The sequence below is a fragment of the Raphanus sativus genome, chromosome 5, assembly GCF_000801105.2.
Source record: "Raphanus sativus cultivar WK10039 chromosome 5, ASM80110v3, whole genome shotgun sequence".
Classification (NCBI taxonomy): domain Eukaryota; kingdom Viridiplantae; phylum Streptophyta; class Magnoliopsida; order Brassicales; family Brassicaceae; genus Raphanus; species Raphanus sativus.
Genome location: NC_079515.1, coordinates 6,472,485 through 6,495,531, shown reverse-complemented (window position 1 = coordinate 6,495,531; position 23,047 = coordinate 6,472,485). Strand labels below are relative to the sequence as shown.

At 35.1% G+C, this 23,047-nt stretch overlaps 6 protein-coding genes across 7 annotated transcripts; 2 read left to right on the top strand and 4 right to left on the bottom strand.

The window, feature by feature from the left end:
• Positions 1 to 861: 861 nt before the first annotated feature.
• On the bottom strand, positions 862 to 4,970 carry LOC108856547 (malonate--CoA ligase). The gene is given in 24 exon segments (XM_057010659.1): positions 862 to 1,026; positions 1,147 to 1,200; positions 1,321 to 1,346; positions 1,349 to 1,424; positions 1,426 to 1,449; positions 1,451 to 1,501; positions 1,628 to 1,701; positions 1,794 to 1,980; positions 2,054 to 2,131; positions 2,225 to 2,317; positions 2,422 to 2,462; positions 2,465 to 2,492; positions 2,495 to 2,521; positions 2,640 to 2,710; positions 2,713 to 2,746; positions 2,838 to 2,881; positions 2,884 to 2,938; positions 2,940 to 2,960; positions 3,142 to 3,195; positions 3,197 to 3,228; positions 3,358 to 3,529; positions 3,912 to 4,085; positions 4,195 to 4,355; positions 4,692 to 4,970. Coding segments are annotated over 24 exon segments (1,755 nt in total). The 5' UTR covers positions 4,825 to 4,970; the 3' UTR covers positions 862 to 981.
• Positions 4,971 to 6,946: 1,976 nt separating this feature from the next.
• Positions 6,947 to 8,451, bottom strand: LOC108859734 (probable isoaspartyl peptidase/L-asparaginase 2). The gene is made up of 4 exons (XM_018633642.2): positions 8,173 to 8,451; positions 7,863 to 8,096; positions 7,686 to 7,772; positions 6,947 to 7,591 (listed from the first exon to the last, which is right to left on the bottom strand). Exons 1-4 carry the CDS (start codon positions 8,332 to 8,334, stop codon positions 7,100 to 7,102), a joined length of 975 nt encoding a protein of 324 aa, XP_018489144.1. The 5' UTR covers positions 8,335 to 8,451; the 3' UTR covers positions 6,947 to 7,099.
• Positions 8,452 to 14,325: 5,874 nt separating this feature from the next.
• On the top strand, positions 14,326 to 15,224 carry LOC108857311 (photosystem I reaction center subunit VI-1, chloroplastic). Its single transcript, XM_018631284.2, has 3 exons — positions 14,326 to 14,518; positions 14,704 to 14,830; positions 14,920 to 15,224. The coding sequence occupies exons 1-3, from the start codon at positions 14,388 to 14,390 to the stop codon at positions 15,097 to 15,099; spliced, it is 438 nt and encodes a 145-aa protein (XP_018486786.1). The 5' UTR covers positions 14,326 to 14,387; the 3' UTR covers positions 15,100 to 15,224.
• A 33-nt stretch (positions 15,225 to 15,257) lies between these two features.
• LOC108857310 (rop guanine nucleotide exchange factor 13) lies at positions 15,258 to 17,306 on the bottom strand. The gene is made up of 5 exons (XM_018631283.2): positions 17,057 to 17,306; positions 16,562 to 16,908; positions 16,219 to 16,470; positions 15,792 to 16,121; positions 15,258 to 15,692 (listed from the first exon to the last, which is right to left on the bottom strand). Exons 1-5 carry the CDS (start codon positions 17,304 to 17,306, stop codon positions 15,258 to 15,260), a joined length of 1,614 nt encoding a protein of 537 aa, XP_018486785.1.
• A 621-nt stretch (positions 17,307 to 17,927) lies between these two features.
• LOC108860849 (dynein light chain 1, cytoplasmic) lies at positions 17,928 to 18,813 on the bottom strand. 2 transcript variants are annotated; one of them, XM_018634701.2, is made up of 3 exons: positions 18,610 to 18,813; positions 18,327 to 18,490; positions 17,928 to 18,250 (listed from the first exon to the last, which is right to left on the bottom strand). In XM_018634701.2, the coding sequence occupies exons 2-3, from the start codon at positions 18,462 to 18,464 to the stop codon at positions 18,107 to 18,109; spliced, it is 282 nt and encodes a 93-aa protein (XP_018490203.1). In that variant the 5' UTR covers positions 18,465 to 18,490; positions 18,610 to 18,813; the 3' UTR covers positions 17,928 to 18,106. The 2 variants fall into 2 exon arrangements, with proteins under 2 accessions (XP_018490203.1, XP_018490201.1); XM_018634699.2 differs by having other exon boundaries at positions 18,605 to 18,812.
• Positions 18,814 to 20,221: 1,408 nt separating this feature from the next.
• LOC108858055 (uncharacterized) lies at positions 20,222 to 22,611 on the top strand. The gene is made up of 2 exons (XM_056986593.1): positions 20,222 to 20,764; positions 20,886 to 22,611. Exons 1-2 carry the CDS (start codon positions 20,342 to 20,344, stop codon positions 21,129 to 21,131), a joined length of 669 nt encoding a protein of 222 aa, XP_056842573.1. The 5' UTR covers positions 20,222 to 20,341; the 3' UTR covers positions 21,132 to 22,611.
• Positions 22,612 to 23,047: the final 436 nt, after the last annotated feature.

Sequence of the window (23,047 nt, the reverse complement as noted above, 5' to 3'; positions counted from 1 at the left end):
AGGATCTTTTACAGAAGAAAAGTGGAAGAGAGAGAGTTTGATCTTGCCGAATTGGTTTTTGGCTCTCTGACTCCAGCGACGCTCCTTTTGGTGGTCGTTTGGCTTAGACTCCGCGTCGTGGTTCTTCTCGAAGACGATGGCGGCTTTTGACTCCGACGTTGCATATGTCCAGTTGAAGGTGAACGGTCGGCTTCGTCTCTGCGTCGCACTCGTTCGTGGCGACGACAGCTTTATTGTAAGAAGGTATCCGAGAGATCTGCATGGTCTTCTCATGGTTGAAGACTCAACGATTCTGCTTGCTCTCGGCGTTTGCCGATTGAGGCTTCTCAGGTTGGAAAATAGAAGACGTTGGAGAAGAAGATGAGAATCAATGATGTTTTTTCTCTTCCAGTATGACCGATGGTGAGATCTAGGATCGGATTCGTGGTTCCGGTTGTGATCCGGTGAAAGACCGGTGGTAACTCGGTGGAAGATCGGTGGTGACTCGGTGGGAGTCAGGTGGGGGCGGGCCTTGTGACGCGTGTCTCCTCGCAGTTGAGGATCACGACACGTGTTCACCCATGCAAAATCTTCTCGACGCGTGGGTTGGGGACGCCTCTTTGTGTAATGGATCGGATGTTCGTTTAGGGCTGTAAACCCTAATGTTATCTTTAGCTTGCCCTACTGTTTGGCTTTGCTTTGTTTTTTTAATGTTGTAGTCTTCGGTTATGGGCTTTGACCCGTTTTTATGGAAATAAATTAGATGAAAAAAAGGTGTCATTTAAAATTTGTTACCGATTACAAAATATTCTATCTTTTTTATTGGTTAAACTAATTTTATTTAATGCTATTTTATATATAACCAAGATAAATTACATAAAATTTTGAATTTTAAGTTTTGTGAAAATATCTTTAAATCCACTTAAAATGATACAGATGAAATAATTATTTATTAATCTTATGTGTATTACAATCAAAGAAAAAGATGCAAATAGTGAGAATTTACTCTTGATGATCCAGAGATTTCTTTAGCTCTTTCTTGTTCACCTGCAAACTCGAAAACCACATTCAAAATATATATATATATATATATATATATGAGAATCGATTCTTACACCAAACAACCATCTCTCAAAATATATCATTCAGTAAAAGCTTTTTAGTTACCTTTCCCATGGCGTTGCGGGGCAAGCTCTCCCATATCAGCAAACGTGTTGGCAGCTGGAAAAAAAAAAGAAGACATGAATAATACTCCTTATCAGTAAGATGGTGAATAATTTTAAAAACTACTTTGTGGGGTGGGCCTGGTCAAGTTTTCTAATCAGCAAAAAAAGAAACTACCTTGTAAGGAGCAAGCTTGTCTTTAGCCAACCGCAGAGTTCTTCTAAGGTCATCACAGGTTTTGACTCATCTTCTTTTTTCCTCTTTGCTCCAGTCTCTACTACAAATTATCGCTGTAACCGCTTCCCCAATAATCTTTGTCTGGTAACCCCAACACACAACATTCTGCAACCGTAGGGTGCTGGCCAGAACACAACAAAGGCCAGATATTTCAGTTTAAGTCAGCTTCTTTCTTGGTTTACTGAAGAGCTTTATGATACCTTCAATGACCCCAAAAAATAAACTCAAAACGGATGTTAGTGTTTACCTCAAGTAGGGTAGATTCGATTTCTAAGGCAGACAACTTGTATCCTCCAACCTTCATAATATCAGCGCTAGTACCTAAAAACACCCAAAAAGGAATATATCAAGAGATGGAAACACAAAGCCACTTATAAGTTGTGTCCGAATGTCCTTTTGTTTTTTCTGCTTACGTCCTAGAATCACGTAATATCCTTCCTCATCCACTCTACCAGCATCTCCCGTCTTGAAGTATCCATCTTCCGTGAATGATTCTTTAGTCACTTCTGGAAGATTCCAGTACTCCTTGAACAAAGATGGGCTCTTTACACAAATCTCACCCACTCCATCCGCATCATTTTCATCTTGTACAATCTTAGCCTATAATGTTTATACACAATCTTAGCCTATAATATTAGTAACTTAGTTAAAAGGAGGAAAAGATCTAACTGACCCTCCACACGGGAAGCGGTTTGCCTACAGTTCCTGCTTTCCTTGCACCCAGTAGAGGGTTTGATATTGCCATTACAAACTATGAATATTGAACAAATATTGAACTACTAAGAAACATGTTTCTAAAAGGTATTGTGTATGTAACTAAAAGAGACAAGAAAAATATAGTTACCTCAGTCATGCCATATCGTTCCAAAAGACGATGACCTGTGATACTTTCCCACTGGTGCATGACCGGTCTAGGAAGAGCAGAGGAGCCAGACATCTGTGAATGTTTTTTCATCAGCAAACAATGTTAGCACTAAGGATATAATAACGCTAGTAGTAATTAAGCTTGTATTAGCGCTTCTCAAACATTTGGTTGCTTACCATTAGGCGAAGCTTCTGCGCGGCAAAAGCGCTTGACTCCTCGTTTCTAGATCCATTGCTTCATAACCTTGTTTATCAACCGAGTATACATGGTTGGAACCTGTATATCACAACATTCACTTTTTAACCAATTGAAATGCTATATTTCTCTCTCAAGCCTGAATCTCTCTTAAAATTAAAACGTAGTATTAAGGAAGCAGAAACAAAGAGAAACTTACTCCAGTAAATACAGTTTATGGCGTTGTCGTTTTCTCATCATTCAATGGATATGATTCACGCCATCTGCGCAGATTCCACTAACACTAAATTTGGGTAAAAACTCAACCTTTAAGGAGGAATTGTAAACATCAGTAACCAGCCTGTTAATTTCAAGTAAGTTATTTTTCAAATAGTTAGCCGAAACATATATAAATTACCGAAGACCGAGCGTAAAGAGGAGCAAATAAAGCGTTAAAAAGGCATGAACATGATGTAGTGGGAGGCAATGGAGGAAGTGATCAGCAGATGTGTACTCCCACAGCTTCAGTTAGCATTCTAACCTGCAACATTTACAAGCTTCCAAGTTAAATCATCATTTTCCCTTACCCACTGGAGAGACAGATGAGTACTTCTAATGCTCAGAAGAGATCACAGTTGCTAATGCATGTGGAGGTTGAATATATATATATATATATATAATATATATATATATATATAATATTTATATATATATATATATACCTGGGAATTTATGCTTTTGTGAGTATGGACAACTCCCTTTGGTTTACCAGTTGTAACCACTAGTGTAGACTATCAATGCTGGATCATCTGCTCAAAGAAAAAAACTGATGTGATGTGGAAAAGACATACTAATAATTGATTGAATGTATGGTAGCAAAATTTCAAAAAATCAGCTTTGAATATAGTTCATGATTTCAAGTATAATTCAAAATTTACCTAGAAGTTTTCCGTCTTCTTGAAAACTGTCATCTTGAAACTGATTGTTTGTAACAGTTTCTGAAGTAGAGTTAAGAAGAGGGGGAATCAGAAGAAAGCGAGCGTTGCTTTTTGCTGCTATAGTTTTCATAGTTTCACTATGGTCCTCCGTGCTCAATAACACAGATATGTCCTAGATTCCAAAGACAACAAACAGGATTATAGTCCCAGAAAATGTCAACAACTCTTATTACAGAGTTGAGAGCACCATAGCACACACTCATTTTGCAACGCTTGAATGTGGTAGAAGACAGAGCCAGCCAGGAAAACCTAAGGCTTTTCTATATTAGCCTCAACTGATTCTAGAAAATCAATAGGTTAAATGAGCGATCAACACTCTGAGCATACAACTAAGATCAGAGAAACCTAAGAAGAATGACTAATAGCTTATACGATTTTTTTGTTTGTTTGAATATTGTGATAAAGGCATAAAGCCGATCATCCCTAAAGTGAGTACTACAAACTAGCAGGAAGGGTCTCAAAAAAATAGGAAGGCAAATAGATTTTCAACATACCGAGTTACTCATGACATATAAGAGTTCAGCCTCAGGATAGCTGAGTGCAAGTGGAACGGCAACGCCACCACTAAACCAAGTCCCAAGGACTCCTGCAACAAACTCAGCTGAAGGTTTCGCCACAATCCCAACTCTAGCTCCTTGAAGACTACCATACTTCCTAGTTTCACCTCCCTACAGAAAAAAATGCAGACAAGAGTAAAGTCCAATAAAAAGAAACCTATTAACTTTTAAGAGGCTTTGTCAAGAGAAAAAAGCTACAAATTCAAACCGATCACCATACATTTTCGTTGTGGAACAGTTGAGATATTGTCAAGGCAGAGGAAGTAAGCTGGGCATAAGAGTAACTCATCCCATCGGCTTTAATAGCTACCCGATCACACGCATTTGACCCTTGTGAAAAAACCGCTTTACACACTTCCATGAGTGAACCACACTGTGTACCTGCATCATTACTCACATAGAGATCATTTGGTGATGTATAATTTAAAAGTAATAAAAGCAAATTATATTTAAACAAGAGATCCAAAATAAACCAAAGAGGAGACTGTATATTTCCTTGGAGAAGCTGAAAAAATTTGAGATCAAATAACATAATTGTTGAGTTGGGACGGGTGATCAAACGTTGTATACCGAAAACGAATTTTTAAGACATTTCGTCGAACATGTAAGATGCGGTTAAGATAAAAAGAAAAAAAGAGAGACGAATCCGAACCAAGCAACGTGAAACAGACAGATCATAATTACCGACAAAAACAGATTCGGATAAAGAGAACTTACTGAAGAGATGGTTAGATCGGAAGAATCGAAACACAGAATTCAGGGAGGACAAGATTGTGGAGTTGTGGAGATGACGATGATGAGGGTTGTTTATGACAGACAAGTAGTTGAAACTCTTTAATGTAGCTTTCATTTTGTAGTACCTGTGTTGTTGACGCTCGTTAATTAATTAAAAAAAAAGAAGATCATTGAAATTTTTTGATCAAAGCTTTTGGCTATTTTTGTTTCTATTCGTACAGTCAAATAACGTAGCCGTTCATGTTAGGTTTCAATCGCGAAAATTAAAAATAAAAAGCCTTTCTCTTTGTCGGAAACATAAAATCGCGACCGAAAACGTTGGTGCCGCGTCTGACTTATCCAAGCTTTCAACGTGAGAATTCGCCACGTGCGTTGATGGTTTTTTTTGTTTTCGATGTCATATTTTGAGAATAATGGTGGTGATCATGGTGGATGTGGGTTGGCACGGACCTTTTATTACTCGATGATTTGATTTTAATATTCGTAAGTTTTCAAAATAAAAAAATATTTGAAATCAATATCCACTAAAAATGAAGTAAATCATATAATTCTAAAATTTCAAAGTTAGATATCTGACTCATTCCAACTTCTAACATATAAATTATTAAACTTTTTTTATTAAATTTACTTATAGAAGTATTAAATTAAGAAAAGTATATAAAATTCTTACAAACTTTAGTTTTCTAAAATTTTATGTTTTATAAAAATATTTAATTATTTTTAAAAATTTATGAAATATATAATTTCGCTAAATTTTATTTTTATTCTATATCATGTAAAATATATTTTTGAAAACAAACTTGTATGGTTTTTCTAAATTTATTTGTATTGAACCAAATGATGAGATATCCATAAATATCCGCAAATATCTGTAAATTTTTTGAATATTTCGTTTTCCTGATATCCATATTTTTCCGAAATAAAACAAATAAAAAATTAGATATTTGTAAAATACAAAGCAAATATCAGATATCAAATAATGGAAAATATGGTAATACTTGATCCGCCTCCATTCCTAGATGTCAGAGTTGCTATACACTTTTTTATCTTGGTAATTGCTGATTAGTGGTTAAGCATTCTGCCACTTGTCTTTTCATTTACCAGAAAATTCCAGCTCTGTGATCCTTACCGTTGATAATGGTATTACCAGTTGTGATAATTAGCTAACATTTTGCACACATTTCATGTCTTCAGTCAACTATCTTCCACCCTGTCTAACTTGGAAAAAGAAAGCTAAGATATTATTTGACTGAAACATATCACCATGTAAAATGGACTAAATAACTCCTAGAATATTGGAAAACAGTGTACATACACTTGCCGTTGGTGAACTTTTTGAGGGATTTCACATCTTTTTCAGATTTGTAAGTCTCAAGAGTGATCTGCGCTTGTAATGTTGTAGTACAAGGCTACACATGATACTGAAATTCGGCTGCTTTCAAGAGCTTTCAAGAACTAAGTGCTTGAACAAGTACTGCAAATGCTTTCAGGCTAATGTGTTTAGAAAACTGTAACTGCATCGACAGTGGGAATGCCAGTGAAAAGTATCCAACCATCTGTTTTTCTCTGGACTCTGAACAACATGAATCTTCTCGAAAAAGCATTTGCATTAAAGGTTTTTAGGGGGTTCACACGATTTTCAAAAAAAAAAATATATAATAATGAGATGGAGGTGAATCTGGGTCGGAAAAGATCACTGGTAAAAGACGGTTCAACCACTGTTCCGCGGGCCTCACGACATGCGACTGGTCTGTTCATTAATTTAAAAAAAAAAAATCAAATGAAAAAAAAAATAAAAAATTACTCCCTCTGTATCATTTTAAGTGTTGTTTAAGCATTTTTATTTTGTTTCATAATAAGTGATGTTCTCACATTTCAAGATAAAATTTAATGTCAACTGAAATTTGCAACCAATTACAAAATATTACATGTTTTTTTATTGGTTAGACTGATTTTATTTAATGAAATTTTATGTAACCAAGATAAATTCCATAAAAATTTGTATTTTTTTAATCTTTGTGTAAAAACCTTAAACATCACTTAAAATGATACAGAGGGAGTATAAAAATTACATTGGGAAACGAGAATGAAGAGTTCACCAATGGGGTGCTCTAAGAAGCCCGAGAACATATTACAATGTCAATTCCCTTGGAATCATGTTTACTAAGACGTGGAGAGGTGGATTCTTCAGTGTAAAGAGGCCAAGACGAGGGCCCATGAAACTGACATATACAAGGAGCATGGAATGGAGCTGCTTAAAACTTTCAGAGATCGTGTCCACAAGTACATCGAGATTTGGATTCATGAAAAGGTACTAAGCAACAAAGAAGGGATGATGATAATAATAGCACACTAAGCCATTTAAAATAAATAAATAAATAAAATCTCTCTCACTCCCACATAGCAACTTCCATGAACCCATCTTCAGTTGCACATCCTCTGAACATCCCATTACAATTAAAACCACAAACCACCTCTCCTTTATTCGACACAGCAATAAGTCCAGCGAACCCTTCGTCCAGTCGATGCTTGATCACATAATCAACCGCTTCCTGAAGCCCGACCCCTTTATACTCCATAACAGCCGACACGTCACGCGCCAGCGTCGACCTTATGATAGCTTCTCCTTCTCCGGTACACGACACGCCACAAAGCTCAGACGCATACGTCCCGGCTCCTATCAACGGCGAGTCTCCTATCCTCCCCATCATCTTGTTCATTAGACCTCCCGTTGATGTCCCGGCGGCGCACCGTCCTTCTCTGTCAACCACCACGCATCCTACCGTCTCCGGCGCGTAAATGCTTATCGGTAGACCGTTCATCACTATAGGACTGTCGGTTACGGCTGCACCGGCGCATCCTAGCGGGATACGGTAATCAAACTGAAAAAAAAGAAACAAGAAAAACACAGACCACACGATTAAAAACGTGCGGTGAATAAATGAACGGTGGAGATTAAGTCAAATCTTATATTACCAAGATTGAGTTAGCTTCTTTGGCCAGCTTAAGCATCCCCACGTTGTCTTCCGTGACAAAGTACTCGTTGTCTACAATCTCAACTCCCTATAAACCGATCGATTCCGGTTAAGCGATAAAATTAACCGAGCGGTTAAGAATAAAAATCGCAGGGGTAAAATAGTAAAATAAAAATACCTGTTTACGAGCGAACTCCTCCGCGCCTGAGAAGGCTAGATAAGAGTGGGGAGATTTGTCCATAACGAGACGAGCGAGAGAGATAGGATTCTTCACGGTGGTTATCCCCGAAACGGCGCCGCATCGTCTCTTCGTACCGTCCATAATGCTCGCTTCCATCTCCACCGTTCCTTGTTCCGTCAAAGCAGATCCACGGCCCGAGTTGAACAAAGGATCCGTCTCTAATTCTCTAATCTGCACATGCGTCAATCGTTTAGAACCAAAATAAAAATGTTAAATAAAATATAGAGACATGAAAGAGAACACGTACGACGAGCTCAACGACGTCAATGGCAGAGACGTTAGAGCGTAAAGCTGCTATGCCGAGGTTAAGACAACGAGTTAAAAGCTGTTTCGCCTGTTCTTGTCTCTCTACGGGAAGATTAGGGTCGATTCCGGCGCCGCCGTGTACTGCGATTGCCCATCTACCCATTATTGATATTATTATCTCTTTTCTTTCTTTCTTTCAATATCGCTCTATGTGTTTCAGAATGTATCTATCACACAGTTTTATTAGATTAAACTAAATTTGATGGGAGAAGGAGAGAGTCGCATGGGATCCTTTATATAGGCCCTTGCGAAGAAAGGATGACCCACATTTAAGAGAGTGGCGTCAGCATCTGCTCATTGTGTTTATCAGTTTACGTTTTTAATTGTTAAGTAATCCTTTTTTAATTGCGTCCAGCTCTTAATTTTCTCAGTATCTCTTATTTTGTTTGTTATTTTTTCAAAAAAGAAAATACATTTCATATTTGTTTTTTCTAGTTTTCATTTATTTATGAATCATATACTTTTAACCAAACCAAATTCACCACCAAAAAGATAGAGTAGATACTACGAAAACAAGATTTTTTTCTTGATAAAGAACAATGAAAACAAGAATAGTTTGATTTTATTTTATGACATCACTCGTAGTAATATTATTAACAATATTTTTCCTCGGAACTCGAAATTCTTAAGCTGGCTTCCGCATCATTCAGAGCTTTTATTACATGCCTGAAGAGAGCCATGGCTTTTTTTTGTCATCTATTGGATTAAATTGATAACATGAAATTTTACACAAGGGGACGAGTTCCTTCCGGAGCCATAAACCAAAGAGAGTCAGGGACTATTTGGCAAAAAGTCAATGTTAGATCAAATAATTATTAAATTTTAATTTAAAAATATTATTTATAATTTGAAATTTAAAAATATTATTTAAATTATTCAAATTATTTCTGAACAAATTAACTATTTTCTTTAAAAAATATCTGAAAGTATCTTATATCATAACACGATCTAATTTAAAATTTAATTTTATATTTTAACAAATTTCTTTTTTAAATACTGAATTTTGGAAATTCCTGGCACGGTTGTATTGACCAGCCTCATACTAAGGCGGCATTGTATGCATTTTTAGTATTGTTTTCGTTTTGTCTTACTATTCTTAGTATCTTTAATTTTGGTCTAAATGTTAATATATTCTACCTAAGTGCCCAACATGGATCAATATTTAATACTACTAAAATCTGTTTCAGAGAAATAACTAAGTTTCACACAAGTTGTGAAATAAACTATTTTATTTCATTACTATTTGTTTTTAGCAAACAAAAAAGTTGTGAAATAAAATTTTAAACTCCAACTTGGAACGCAATTTCCCAATTTGTTTGAACAACAGCCTTTCTTCACCCGTGTTTCCCACTTTCCCTATGTTTATCGTCAACGTTATGTTAATCAACGTCAAACCGTCTTTGCTCAAGATTATCTGTAAAGTCTATCTTGTCGATTATTTAGGTCCAACTCGACAGGGTTTATCAGAAAAATTAGTGTTATACCAAAGTTCAAACTATAACTTAATCGTATTCGGGCGTTTGCATTCATCATAATTTTTCCGCTAAGATGTATCAATTTTTTTTTTTTCATCAAATACACAGACTCATATAGACTATGCACACCAAACCGGTAGCTCTGCATCAATGTGAACGACGAAAGACGATTGTTGTCTGGCACTACGTGCTAAACGATCCGTCCTTGAATTTTCCGTTCGTGGTATATAAATGAGCTGTGAGTTATAGAAACTGCTTTGTAGACTCTTTATATCCTCCAGATAACTTGCGAACGCTGGCCACTCCTCTGGTTCCGAAACCATCTTCACCAACTGAGAACAATCCGTTGCAAACGTAACCTGAAACTGTCGTAAGTTTTTCATACACTCCATTGCCCAAATTAAAAACTCCACCTCAGAGTGTAGGGGTGATATACTGGCTCAAACATTTTGCGCCCCCATTAGTCCCTCAAAGCTTTCCAAGGTGCTATACCAGCCTTGTCCCGAGAAAACATCTTTGTCCTTCCACGATCCATCTGTAAAACACCCTCTCCCTGGAATTGTGTTTTGTTGAATAGCTTGTGGCGGTGCATCCAGGTCCCCGGCGCCCAGCTCTGCGGGGGAGAGCTGGTTAGATGTGTGGGACAGAGGGCTCATAGTACTTCTTACATCTAGTTCTTGAGCCGCTGCCCACATACTAGATTCCGTTTCTGCCAATTTTAAAGTGTCCATTGGATTCACATCCAGGTTAAAGATGTATCAATTTTTTTTCCAGCCTATCCAGAACATTTCCTGTGTATTACTTCATTTTATTTCAAAATGGTGTAACTATAAAATAGAGTTGAGTTTTATTCCAATATATTATTCCACTTTTTACTCTAAATAATATATTTCCAAAACTTTTTTTATTTAGTTAATAATTTTTAGTAATATTTTCAACTTATAAAAGTTTAACAACTAATCCAACTATTTTATGTCTACAAAACTTCCATAAAATATATTTTATTAAATACAATTAAATCATAAAAAAAATATAAGATACCATATATTTTTTTAGTAATGAGCATTAGAATATTTTTCCACAAATGATCAACTAATTTATTTTTAATGAATAATGATATTTTGTTTTTTTTCTAAATCGAACAAAAACATTCTAAAATAGGACATTTTTTTGTTTTTGCAATTTCAATTTCTACAGAGAGAGATTATCTTCTAACTTAAATTGGTGCAATTTTCATCATATGAATTTTTTCCAATTTAAAAACAAAATTATGAATTAAAAGAACATTTATTTTACTGATTTTGGTAGCAATTTTAACGAAATTATTAAATTATTTATTTTATTTTATATTAATAATGCTTAGTTTTGATTTTTGTTAATTTATGAATTTTATGTAAAATTATTAAATAATATTTGTGGAATATTTTTTTCGTTATTGTGTAATTTTAAATATTATTTAAGTATGAAACAAAATTATTCAGAATTAAAAGGATAATTCCATAAATAAAAGAGTTTAACTACAAAATGAAATAATGAGGTAACTCTAGCCATTACTCCATTTTGAAGTTGAATATGAAATGAAGGTTAGAGAAGAGTTTACTCTAAAATGAAATTTGGAATAAAAATAGAGTAGGGTTGGAACAATAATGTTCTCTTAACCACGAGAAACTATTGATGGCACTATATTTTGGTAACCCTTATGGTTTACTATATTATATTTCATCAAATTTAATACAACTTCTATGAATGAAATATCGAAAACACCACATATACAATAAGTTTTGTTTATTAATTATGTTCAGAATCGCATGATCATAAGAAATCAAATAATGTTTTATAAAATTCATGTAGAAGCATCAGATACATCTGCATAGGAACAATACTACATAAACACACAAAGATACCAAAATTGTAAGGAAAAAGACTTATATGTTTATTTTACTATGATTTTATAAATAGTTCAAAGTTATATTCATTGTAAAAGACAAAAATTGACATTGTATATTACTCCCTATGTTTCTTTTTATATGATATTCTAGGATAAATACACAAATTAAGAAAAAGTTTATTTTTGTTAAAATCATTTGATTACAACAAAAAAGTAACTAAACTAATTCATCATTACTATTCTAAACAATCAGAAAATACATATTATTTTTAATATTTTAATATCATACAAATCGAGATAAAAATATTTTCTTAACATTATATAAAAGAAACGGAGGGAGTATTAAGTAGTAACATGTAGTAATACTGAACATCACTAAAAAATAAAGGGCATGCAAGTGTTGGTTAATCTGAAGATGGAGTTGGAAAGTAGACGTTGCACGCACTTGCTGGCAATTAGCAGGATCATGTACACAAAGGAATGGTTGTTTACCTCAGGATTTGTGTCTAGTTTATTGGTGGCTAGTCACATTTCTCTTCTCTCTCCACAGATTTGGAATCTCCATGATTTTTCTATTTCATGTGTGAAAGGACAGAGCCTAGTTACTTGAGTTGTGGATTCCAATAGATTCCGCCACGTGACAAACTCCAATTAGAAGACGTCTCTTCTCTTCCCTCTTTTGTTTGCATCTCCCATGTCTTAGGGGTCAATTCAATTAGATCCCCCACTCTCGTGGGATCTTGTCCTCGATGTTTTGAAGATCCCACCTCTGTCGTCTTTATTACTCCCTCCGTTCTTTTATAAATGACGTTCTGGACTTTTTATTTTGTTTTTTAATATCTGTCGTTCCCAGAAATCCAAGCAAAAAAATAACTCGAAATGACTTGTTTTACCCTTTTATTCTGAAGTATCGTAATGATGAGTTATAGTTAATTAACTTATAGAAAAGGGTAGAGTGGATATTTTGTTAGCTTCCTAAATCTGTGTGACAAGTTCTGAAACGACATATAAAACAGAACAGAGGGAGTATGTGATTAACTACAAAATGAATAAAATATTCTGAAAATAAAGAACAAAAATCACACCATTGTTTATCAGCAGAAATATCTACTCGAGACCGCATGAAAATGATATAGTTAGTTAGGTGCATCAATAGTTGATTGATTATTATATAAAAAACATAACTTAAAGTTGCTTAGTTGTGTTTAGTTCGCGAAAGTCTTAAAACACATGGACGTCTCTTACTATTCGGCCACCATAAATCAAGTGGAGGTTAATAATGCATGCTCTATTTAAATTGAAAAATAGATTTTAGAGTTGTGTTCAGATGAAATGTATACATGCGATACGCCGATATCGACTTAGAAAGCAATTTTCCACCTAGTACATCCGCTAGAAATAGATCGTGACAGAAAGCTTGTCAAAATTTGCAGAAACAAAAATCAATTTTCCTTCACCATGCCAATCACATAAGCCAACTTTGACACAGTGTCATTTACATTTTTGAGGTAATGCCAGTATTTATGTTTTGATTTATAATATTTTCTCGATATCAAGATAAGACTGGACACAAATACTCATTAGTTGCTTTATAGCCGTTATTTGATCCGTATTCGTTTTGATTTTACAAATATGTGTTGTTGTCAAATCAAATATCAAATCATTGAGTTCTACTATTTGCAAGACCTGTAAGTACAAGATAAATAACAAGTATCTTTAAAAAAATTAACGATTTGTCTTTACTTGTTTCCCGACTGAAAAGTGATAATTAGACCATAAAAATAAAAGCCTTAAAAATATATTTTTTATTGTAAGAAGTAAACAATACTTTATATCGAAATGATTATGTATTTTGTTCCTTCTTCTTTTTTTTATAATTGGTATAAATTTTTTATTTGAAATAACTCTCATGTCTTTTTTAAGTTGAGTAAACAAAACAAACTTTTATAGTTTTTAATTTCTGATAGAATACTAACTACCAAGTAATTCTTACACTTGAAAATATATCTAAATAATCCGTACATACATGAAAGTGTTAAGTAATCGAACGAGATAAATAAATCGCCAGTAACATATTTTAGACAAGTATCTGAAATAATAAATATCCGTGTTTAACAAGTCAAATACAATTTAAAAATTTATTAGATCCTGATCCATTTTTTTAAAGGGCGGATATATTTTTATTTTTATTTTTTTGAAGATTTTAGTTTTTATATTTGAATTTTTTTTGTAATCATATTTGTGTTTATTATTAATTTAATTTGATAAAATAATCTCTTAAATAAAGTATATTGTTGTGTATAACATTTATCAATAAATAATGTTTTGTTTTAATAGAATAGATTACTTGTTTAATGCAAGTCAAATTTCAAATATATGTAAAAAAAACTCCTCTTGCACCCACCCCTAGATCAAGATCATTCATAGCCCAGAATAAACTGATAGTTCAATAAACTTGCGACCAGCTGGATTTTTTACATAAACCGCAAACGTATTTGGGCCTTTTCCAAAATAAAAATAAAACAAGGGAGCTAAACAAAACCTATAAACTGCCCAGCTTCCAAACAAGAAGTCATGAACTACTTTCAGTTAGAGCTTAGAAGATAGCATTATCTTTACTAAATTCCACGTGGCATATCCCAATTGGCATAAGCAAATTTTCAAGAAGAGTTCTCAGTTTGCCACGTCAGACTAAGATAAAAATCCACTCATTTTGAGTAAAGGCTATCTCTTCAAACAAATTCTTAATCACCCATTGTTAGCCACAACAACAGAGAATAGTGATCAAACCTCATGGCGTCTCTTGCAACCGTCGCCGCCGTGAAACCATCCGTCGCCGTAAAAGGTCTTGGCGGCAGCTCACTCGCCGGAGCCAAGCTCTCCTTCAAGCCTTCCCGCTTAAGCATCAAAACCAAATCAATTCGGTAAACCAAACCTCTTTATTTATCTACTAACTTAGGTTAAAAATACTATTGAAAATGCTAGAGATAGATTAGAGCCTGGTCTGAACTCTTCCGGATTAATAAAATAAATAAATATATATACATGATTGGCATTTTTCATCTCTTGTGTAATCAACTAGTCTGAGGTTGTTCTTCATCTTTACTAGGTCTGGTGGTGTGGTGGCTAAGTATGGTGACAAAAGTGTCTACTTTGATTTAGAAGACTTGGGAAACACAACAGGTCAATGGGATCTCTACGGCTCTGATGCTCCTTCTCCTTACAACCCTCTTCAGGTTTATTAATCTCAAAACCCTAAATATATTTTTTATACTTCGAAAGAAGTGTTGTGAAAGATTTTATCTTCTTGATTGCTTACTTGTAGAGCAAGTTCTTTGAGACATTCGCTGCACCATTCACAAAGAGAGGATTGCTCCTCAAGTTCTTGATCATCGGAGGAGGATCTTTGCTTACTTATGTCAGCGCTTCCTCCACCGGAGATGTTCTTCCCATCAAGAGAGGTCCTCAGGAGAAGCCTAAGCTCGGTCCTCGCGGCAAACTCTGATTTAGATTTTCATGCATATGTTTTGTTACCTTCTTTCCCCCTCTTTATAATCCCATAAACATTTCTCAATACCGCAAACTCTTTTAAGTGATTTTGATTTTATTGTATATTCTGTTTCTCTGTTACATTTCCTTTTCCTAATTTTACAAATCTCAAGATTATTGCCCTGCGGTTGGACTCCTTGCGGTTCCAAGAGATTCAAGATAAGAAGTACTCTTCTTGTTGTTAGCAGCCATGATCATGGTTGACACTCTGCTCATTAGTTTCTTGCCTGATTCTTTCAATGGTGTATCGTTCTTGTCTTCCATATCCCATTGCATTACCTCTGACAGTGAGATGAGAGCCTTCTGTTTAACCGGTCTCTCCTCTAAAAGACAAAAGTTTCTTTCTTCTTCTTCTTCTTCTTCTTCTTCTTCTTCTTCTTCCTTCATAGGACTCTCTGTTTCCTTCACTATATATCTCTTACAAAGCAAGCTTTCAGGGTCCTTAGTTAGCTGATCAGCTACAAGGACATCTTCTATTCTTGACAATACCGTGTGCGCCAAGCTTTCAAGAACTCTTGAATAACTCTCCATTATAGCTAATCCTATATCCTACAAAACAAAAAAACACTTGTTTAAGAGTCTTAAAGACAGAACATAAACAAGTAAACTCCTAATGTTATTTGAGCACATGTTTTTTTGATTGATTACTTTGTTAAATTGTATCTTGCTGATGTCAAGTGTGGATTGAGAGATTCCTGGGAATCTTAGTTTGATAAGAAGCAAGATGGTTTGTGCTCTTTCTTCTAGCAGTTGTCTCTTCTCCATACTCAGATTAGTACTAAACGGAGACGAAGACTTGTTGTTGTCTTTCTGAACTATCTTTCTCTTCCATATCACAACCGAAGCTTCGATTTTGTCCTTAAGATCAAGAACCTTGTGCTCAGATGATAAGTCCATTTCAAGAAGGAACCTCTCCACATCAAACATGTCTAATGTTATCATTCTATAGATCATGTCTCCAAGACTAGCTTTCCCATTCTGTAAAAATTCAAAAAAAAAAAAAGAAGGCATTGATAAAGATACATAATCAAAAAGAGGCTCTTAGTGCTTAAGTGTTTAGGGTTTATTAATATACCTTAGGAAGTGAGTCTATGTAACTCTCAGGGATCTCCATTTGAGACAGAACTTCAGCGTTTATGGCCAATGCTGATTTAAGCACTTGGCTCACACACTCTTTCTGAGTCAGTAGAAACCTTTTCGACGTTTCGGATAAGCCTATAGGTGGAACTTTCACTGTTGGTAGCCACCATTTATCGTCCTTCCTGTTTAAAGACTCGGTTGTGACGTAATAGAACTCATCCTGATCCTTGAATTTATCAAGACAATCCTACAACATAACAACAACCTTAGATCTTGTGTGTTTTTGATGCGGATGCAATGAATCAGAAAATGGTTTTTTTTTTTTAAATTTGACTTACTGTGAGCATCACATCGAGTTGCTTAAGAGCAGGGATGTTGAAGACAAGATCTGCTCTCTGTCTTGTAGTCATTACCTCAATGGAAGAACCGTCCTTGTTTGTTTGTTGTGTCGGAGAGAACTCAACTATATGATCAGTAACGGAGAGAAGCCATCCGATTTCTCTTCTCCACCTTTCTTTTCTATCCTCTGGCATTGGCTCTAAACGCCGTTGCTCTCCAAACGCTGATGCTGAAAGATTTGTGACTGCGTTTGATAACGCCAGTGCTGATGAAACACCTTTGCCTCCTCCTGACATGTCTTCTCCTAGAAGCAATTTCGCAAACCTTTCTTTCATCTGTTCCCTTTCTGTAACACATATAAATGTAGTAACATGAGTTTTGTCTAACGTAGATCGCAAGAAATCTCATTATAGTCTAGCTTGTTGCCCAAGAAACCAGAAAACTCATTAGTCTAAGTTATTTTGAAACATTGAAACATATGTTTTTTTTCTTGCCTGCCTCTTCCTGTAATTCTTCACCGGTTGCTTCACACGCCTCAGGCGGTCGAAATGGGAGCATTGGTAGGACACTCGAAACAGCAGTTCTTTTGGAAACAGTGTCATCATTAATGTCCGGATCTTCAACTCTCAGGGCAGAACTAGAGTTCCATCTCTTGACTTTCTGAGAAGATGAGTTTTTCTCTTTCATGTTCTCGAAATCGTATTTGTAGCTTTCTTTTCCTTCTCTCTCAACCGCTTTCACCATTTCCATAATTTTCTTAAACCTAAGGAGAGGTTCTCTGTTTTTGAATCCTTCTGTTTTCTTCTCTTGAAACAAAGAGGAGTTTTTAGGCGGGAGAGACATACAGAAAGACAAGAAAAAACACAGCAGAGAAAGAGTTCTTTGATGTTGTTGTTGTAGAGAATTAAGAGAACAAACTAATGAAACCTTGTTGTAATAATAATACTCAATAGCATGGCAAATCCAGAATAGCCTTTTGAGATTGAAGGCTTTCTTTTTCTCTCTTTGCCTCATTAGATTACTAACTAATTAACTAACTAACCGATTTATTTATCATTACAGTTATATTATCAAATTTAGGCTTGAAGTTTATATTTTAAGATGCTGTGTGTGTGTGTGTGTTTAAACTTTTTTTACTTTACTATTTATAAACAATAAACACAAACGTAGACATTGATGCACTTTTCAAGGATGATTATGCATATGCTTTTCAAAAAATGATGTGGTGTATATACAGTACAGCTTTGCATCGTTGCATGCTGTGTAGTTGTATCTATAAAGTATTATCATTAGCTAGTACTAAATTTAGTTCATTTTTCATGCGTCTATGTTAAATTATTTTAATATTTTATATAATTTTCTTAATTAATCTCAAAATCCATATTATACAGATACATGATCTCACAATTTACATGAAAAACATTATCTATTACAGAAAGGAAAAGAGAAAAAACAAAACTATAGCTTCATACACAAACAAAAGCTACTTCTCAGTTTAGAAGAACAAAGAAAAATATAAAACATGGGTGTTAATTATTAAGAAACTAAAGAGTGGCTCCTTTGAAGATGAGGAAGTTGAGGGTTCCCAAATGGAAATAGATGAAAGTTCCTTTAGAATGTGTGAAGAAACACCCAAAGTTTGATCCCACCACACATTGCCACCAACTTCCGTATCTCTCATCAAACTCCTGATTTAGACAAAAAAAAAATATGAGCCAGAGAAGAAGAAACAAGACTCACGGAGAGCTAAAAAGCTATAATAACCTTCTTGATGTGAGCAGCGATAGATTGACAATCAGAGACATCAAAAAGATCGAGAGATTGAGAAGCAATGTTCAATGCTTTCATTTGCATCTTCACTGGCATATCTGTATCTTCCACCTTCGCTTTCCCTTCTAGCATCTTTAACTCTCTATGTATATCCCTCTCTAGTTAAGAGTGATCAAAACATAAACAGAGTCGAAGAGCTTCTTTTAACATCACAAGAGCTAATCCTTTGAAGGATAACTCGTAAAAGAGAATTAAGAACAAGTGAATCGTACCTCACCTTTTCCGATAGGTTTTTAGATAATCTCCACATGTTCTGTCATTTTATATTCCTGTGATTAAGTAACTGTGTTACCGTAGTACCTTAAAGCTTACGTAATATTCTGTCTTTTCTTTTTTTCTCTCTTATCTTTAAGATATCTTTCGGTCACAATCTTTTTGTTACTACTAAGAAATAATAGTAATAGTGAGAATCATAAATGGACCGGTTCTGAATCACGATAAGAATATAAAAAGTGCATGCAAAGAGCTTGCAGTAATAAAAATAGGGCGTGATGAGTCATCAGAGTCGTAGTAGAGATCTCTCTGACGTGTGTCCACGTTGTTTTCAGACCTCTGTGGATAGGATAACGATGGATAGGCTCATATCTCAATTCATTCCCATCTGGAATGTTGTTGAAGCTGTGACCTTTAGCTTCAGAATGATCTTTCTCATTTTCGGTTTACAGCTAAATGGGCCGAGAGAAAAATAAACTTAGATTTTGGGGCTCATGGTAATGTGGTATCGGCTCCATAAAATCATTTTGGAGTAAACATTAGTATCAACTATCAAGTAGTACTGAATTTTATTTATCAAAAGTTGTTCTTTTTAATGTTACAAAAATATCAAAGATTCCATAGTTTCCTTTTAAAAGATTCGTACGAAGTATTTGTATAGAATTTGACTATTTCTGCAGGTGAAATGATTCCAACGATATGAATTTTCTGCACGTTGAACGTAGGAAGTTCGGAATGTAAATCTCCATCTTTCTTGTATAGCTGGTGTAGGTCTTCAAAAGCCTGCACTGCAGGTTAGCATTGAAGATCTTATAAATTCTTTCAAAAAAGTAAATGTAAACTAATACGTAACGTAGTTGGTCTAAAAAATTAGGTTTGGTCTCCCTTGGCAACAAAAGTATTATAAATCTAAATCCCATGCACAATTTTGTTTTTGTTTTTGCCAATAACAAAGTTAGAAAAACACATTACATATTCTGAAAACACTTGTCAATCGCCAATGACCAAACTTGTCCAATCATCATGACTTTAGCGATTGTTGTTTTGCTTTCTGCCTAGTGAATGTCATCATAGAGAAGTGGAGATGAGCACCATCAATGCATCCAGACACCAGACTGAATGTATCAACATTATAACTCATTTTCCATAAATAACAATTAATTAACACGTTACAAACAATACAAAAATTGAAAGCAGACTTTATGAAGTAAGGTTTTGCAGGCAGCGCACTGATAGTTAACTTCTATTTTTATATAAAGACATCTCCCTAAAAGTTAACCAACCTTATTTCCATATTAATCAAAAGTTCAAAACGGACGGACGATATAAACTCTTAAGAGTTAAGAAGACTAATAAATAATTCCATAATACCTTTACAGGTCACAGACTCACAGATGTACAGAACACCTAACAAAGGAGAGCTCGACAAGTAAGCTCACTCCACTGATACTCAGTTTGTCATTAACTCCAAAACCTAAACCAACACGTTCGGATATCGGTCTGGACTTAGCCTCGGTAATACTCAACCACAGGAAAGTGGTCACCATCTCACTCTTAATTAGTTCATTTCCTTGTAAAAAATAAATAAAAAACTAGCTTCCCCAACTTATCTTATTTCCACGTAAAAATGTCTTTAAAACAGCACATTTCTCTTGTTTAAACTCAGTTCTGATGAGAAAGTTTTGAGTTTCCTCTCACGTTACACCAGGTCCAACTCCAAGCATAAGTAAATCAAGATGTCCGACATGACAAGTCTCGCGGCATCACCTACTTCAAGATCTTCAAAACGCGCCATGTACTACGTGCAAAGTCCATCACGTGACTCTTACACGTCAGTTACACAGCCTAGCCCTATGGACTCTCCCACACACGATTCTTCCTCCGTGGGCCGTCACTCTCGTAACTCATCAGCGAGTAGATTCTCCGGGATATCCCGATCATCATCATCAGAAAAGAAGAACATCAAGAAGTGCCGATCTAACGAGAAAGAATACGAGAGTATACTTGCAGAAGGTTCGTACGAAGAAATGGACGACGTGACGTCTATAAAGAGGTGTCAAGCACTACTCGCCGTTTTCATTTTCGTAATTCTCTTCGCCGTCTGTTGCTTAATCACGTGGGGAGCTAGTAGACCTTACAAGGCTCAAATATCGGTTCAGGTACTAACAATAATTGTTTTTTTTATATTTCTCAAAAAAGCTAATATTTTCCCTATTGATATAGACCACCTTTTTGTTTCTTTTGAAAATGTTTGGTTAGTGATGGTTGAATGTGATGCAGACTTTCGAACTACGCAACTTTTATGTTGGTGAAGCATCAGATTTCCATGGCATGCTTACCAAGTTGCTGACTTTGAATGCAACATTAAGAATTGGTATATACAATCCTGCCCCAACATTTGGTATTCATGTTAGTTCCACATCAGTCAGTCTCTTCTATTATCAACTCCCTATCGCCACCGGTCAGGTAATTATTTTGTTTGTAGTTAAGAAATTTTCTGTGTTTAATCACACACGTAAAACTTGACCAAAATATTGATCTTGGGTCAATGGATCGGTCACTAGTTACATGTACTATGAAGCAGGCCGGCTTATATAATATATGAACCTTATGCTGCACACTTCCTTTATCCAAAATTTCAGTTATGCTATTATTTTTATTTTTATTTTTTTTTTCCAAAATTTTAGTTATGCTATTATAATTTAAAAATGAAGACTTTTTTTGTAAAATTAAAATTTTAAACTATGTGTTCCTAACAAATCAGGACTCTATGCCCTTTTACAAAGAAAAAAAACAAATCAGGACTAGTGGAAACTTAAAGAAAAAAACACTAGTGCTAAAGTATTAACCACAAGCCCAAGACAAATGGCAACTAGCCCATGTGCGTTAGGTTAAGCCCATGTGTGTTAGGGTTTATGGAAGTAGATTATAAATAGGAATCTTAACCTTGAGAGGAACTCCCTTCTTCAATCTCAATAATGTATCATTTTACTCTTGTTGATTATTTAATTTCGTTTCTTTATTTTTCTGTTCTAAAATAAAGTTATTTCATCAGCTATTATCTTTCAACCTCAAATTTCTATTATGCTAAGCTCATTCAAACACATTTATCTTAGTTTTGATATCTTCAACATGGTATCAGATCCATGTTATCATTGAAATAACCTGGCTCTGATACCATGTAGAAAATCTCAAAACAAACTTCTCAAATTTATTCTTAAAGAACTAAAGAGAAAGGGGAATTTTTATCCAAGATGAGTATATGTTTCGGTTGTATTTCTTTGGTATTTCATAAAGAGGAAAGGGCGTGCAACTATAGCAGCCTGTCTTTATGGTAGAAAAATAGCATTCATATTGAAAATAACCTTAAACATGTAGGCTATGAGATAATTTGGGCTACTTGAACATTAATTTGGGCTTGTCCTTAATACAAATGCATTATGAGCACATACTATGTTTTCGGTTAGATATGAATTTATAAATTATAGCAACGGAATGATATAAGATAAGCACATATGTTTTCATATTAGATTGTAACTTTGGATATTTAAGGCTTTGGTATGACAAATTTTTCTTTAGCAGTTGAAGGAACATTATCAACAGAAGAAGAGTCTATATACGGAAGCAGTGGTTATAGAAGGAAGAAAGATTCCATTATACGGTGCAGGCGCAAGCCTCGATGCGACGGAGAGAGGCGGAAATATTCCGGTGAATCTGAGATTTGAAGTCAAAACAAGAGGAGATGTGGTCGGAAGATTGGTTACAATAGGGCAAACAAAGAGAATCTCATGCTCATTTGTCATTGATGTTGCCATTAATAAGCGCATATCGGTCGATAAGAGTGATTGCAGCTACTCATGATTCCAAAAACTTCAATTAAATAATCAATGCGAGTGATGTGTAGTAATAGTACGAGGTTTGTTTTCAACAAAATATTGGTATGTAAATGTTAACTGAGGTAAAATTTAAAAAGTGAAAGTCAAAAAGATTAAATATTTATTTACTTTCCTATTAACGACCTGAAGCCATCACTTCCTCTCTCCGATCTCTGTCTCTTTCATTACAGAACACGATCACTTCACTTCTGTCTTCACTTAAATCAGAATCCGACAACGACCTATTAACAGACACGTCGGGGGAACCAGAAACGAATTCCGAAGTTTCAATCTTCACCTCCTCATCTGTTTCTCAACCATCGTTGTCTGATCCTCTGATGTCGAAGATGTATCCAACGATGATCTTGAGCAACGAACAATAGCAGGGAGAGATGCCAGAGCACCAGTTGGAAGCAGAGACACGGTGAGCAAGGGGCAGAAGGAGATAAGGTGTCCTGTTTTGATGGCTTAAGATCTACGGCGAGAGATCAAAGGCTTCCCAACGCTTTCTTTTGTTCGTTAATGGCACTTCTCAGAGCCTTACACTGGTGGACTGAGAGCTGGTCC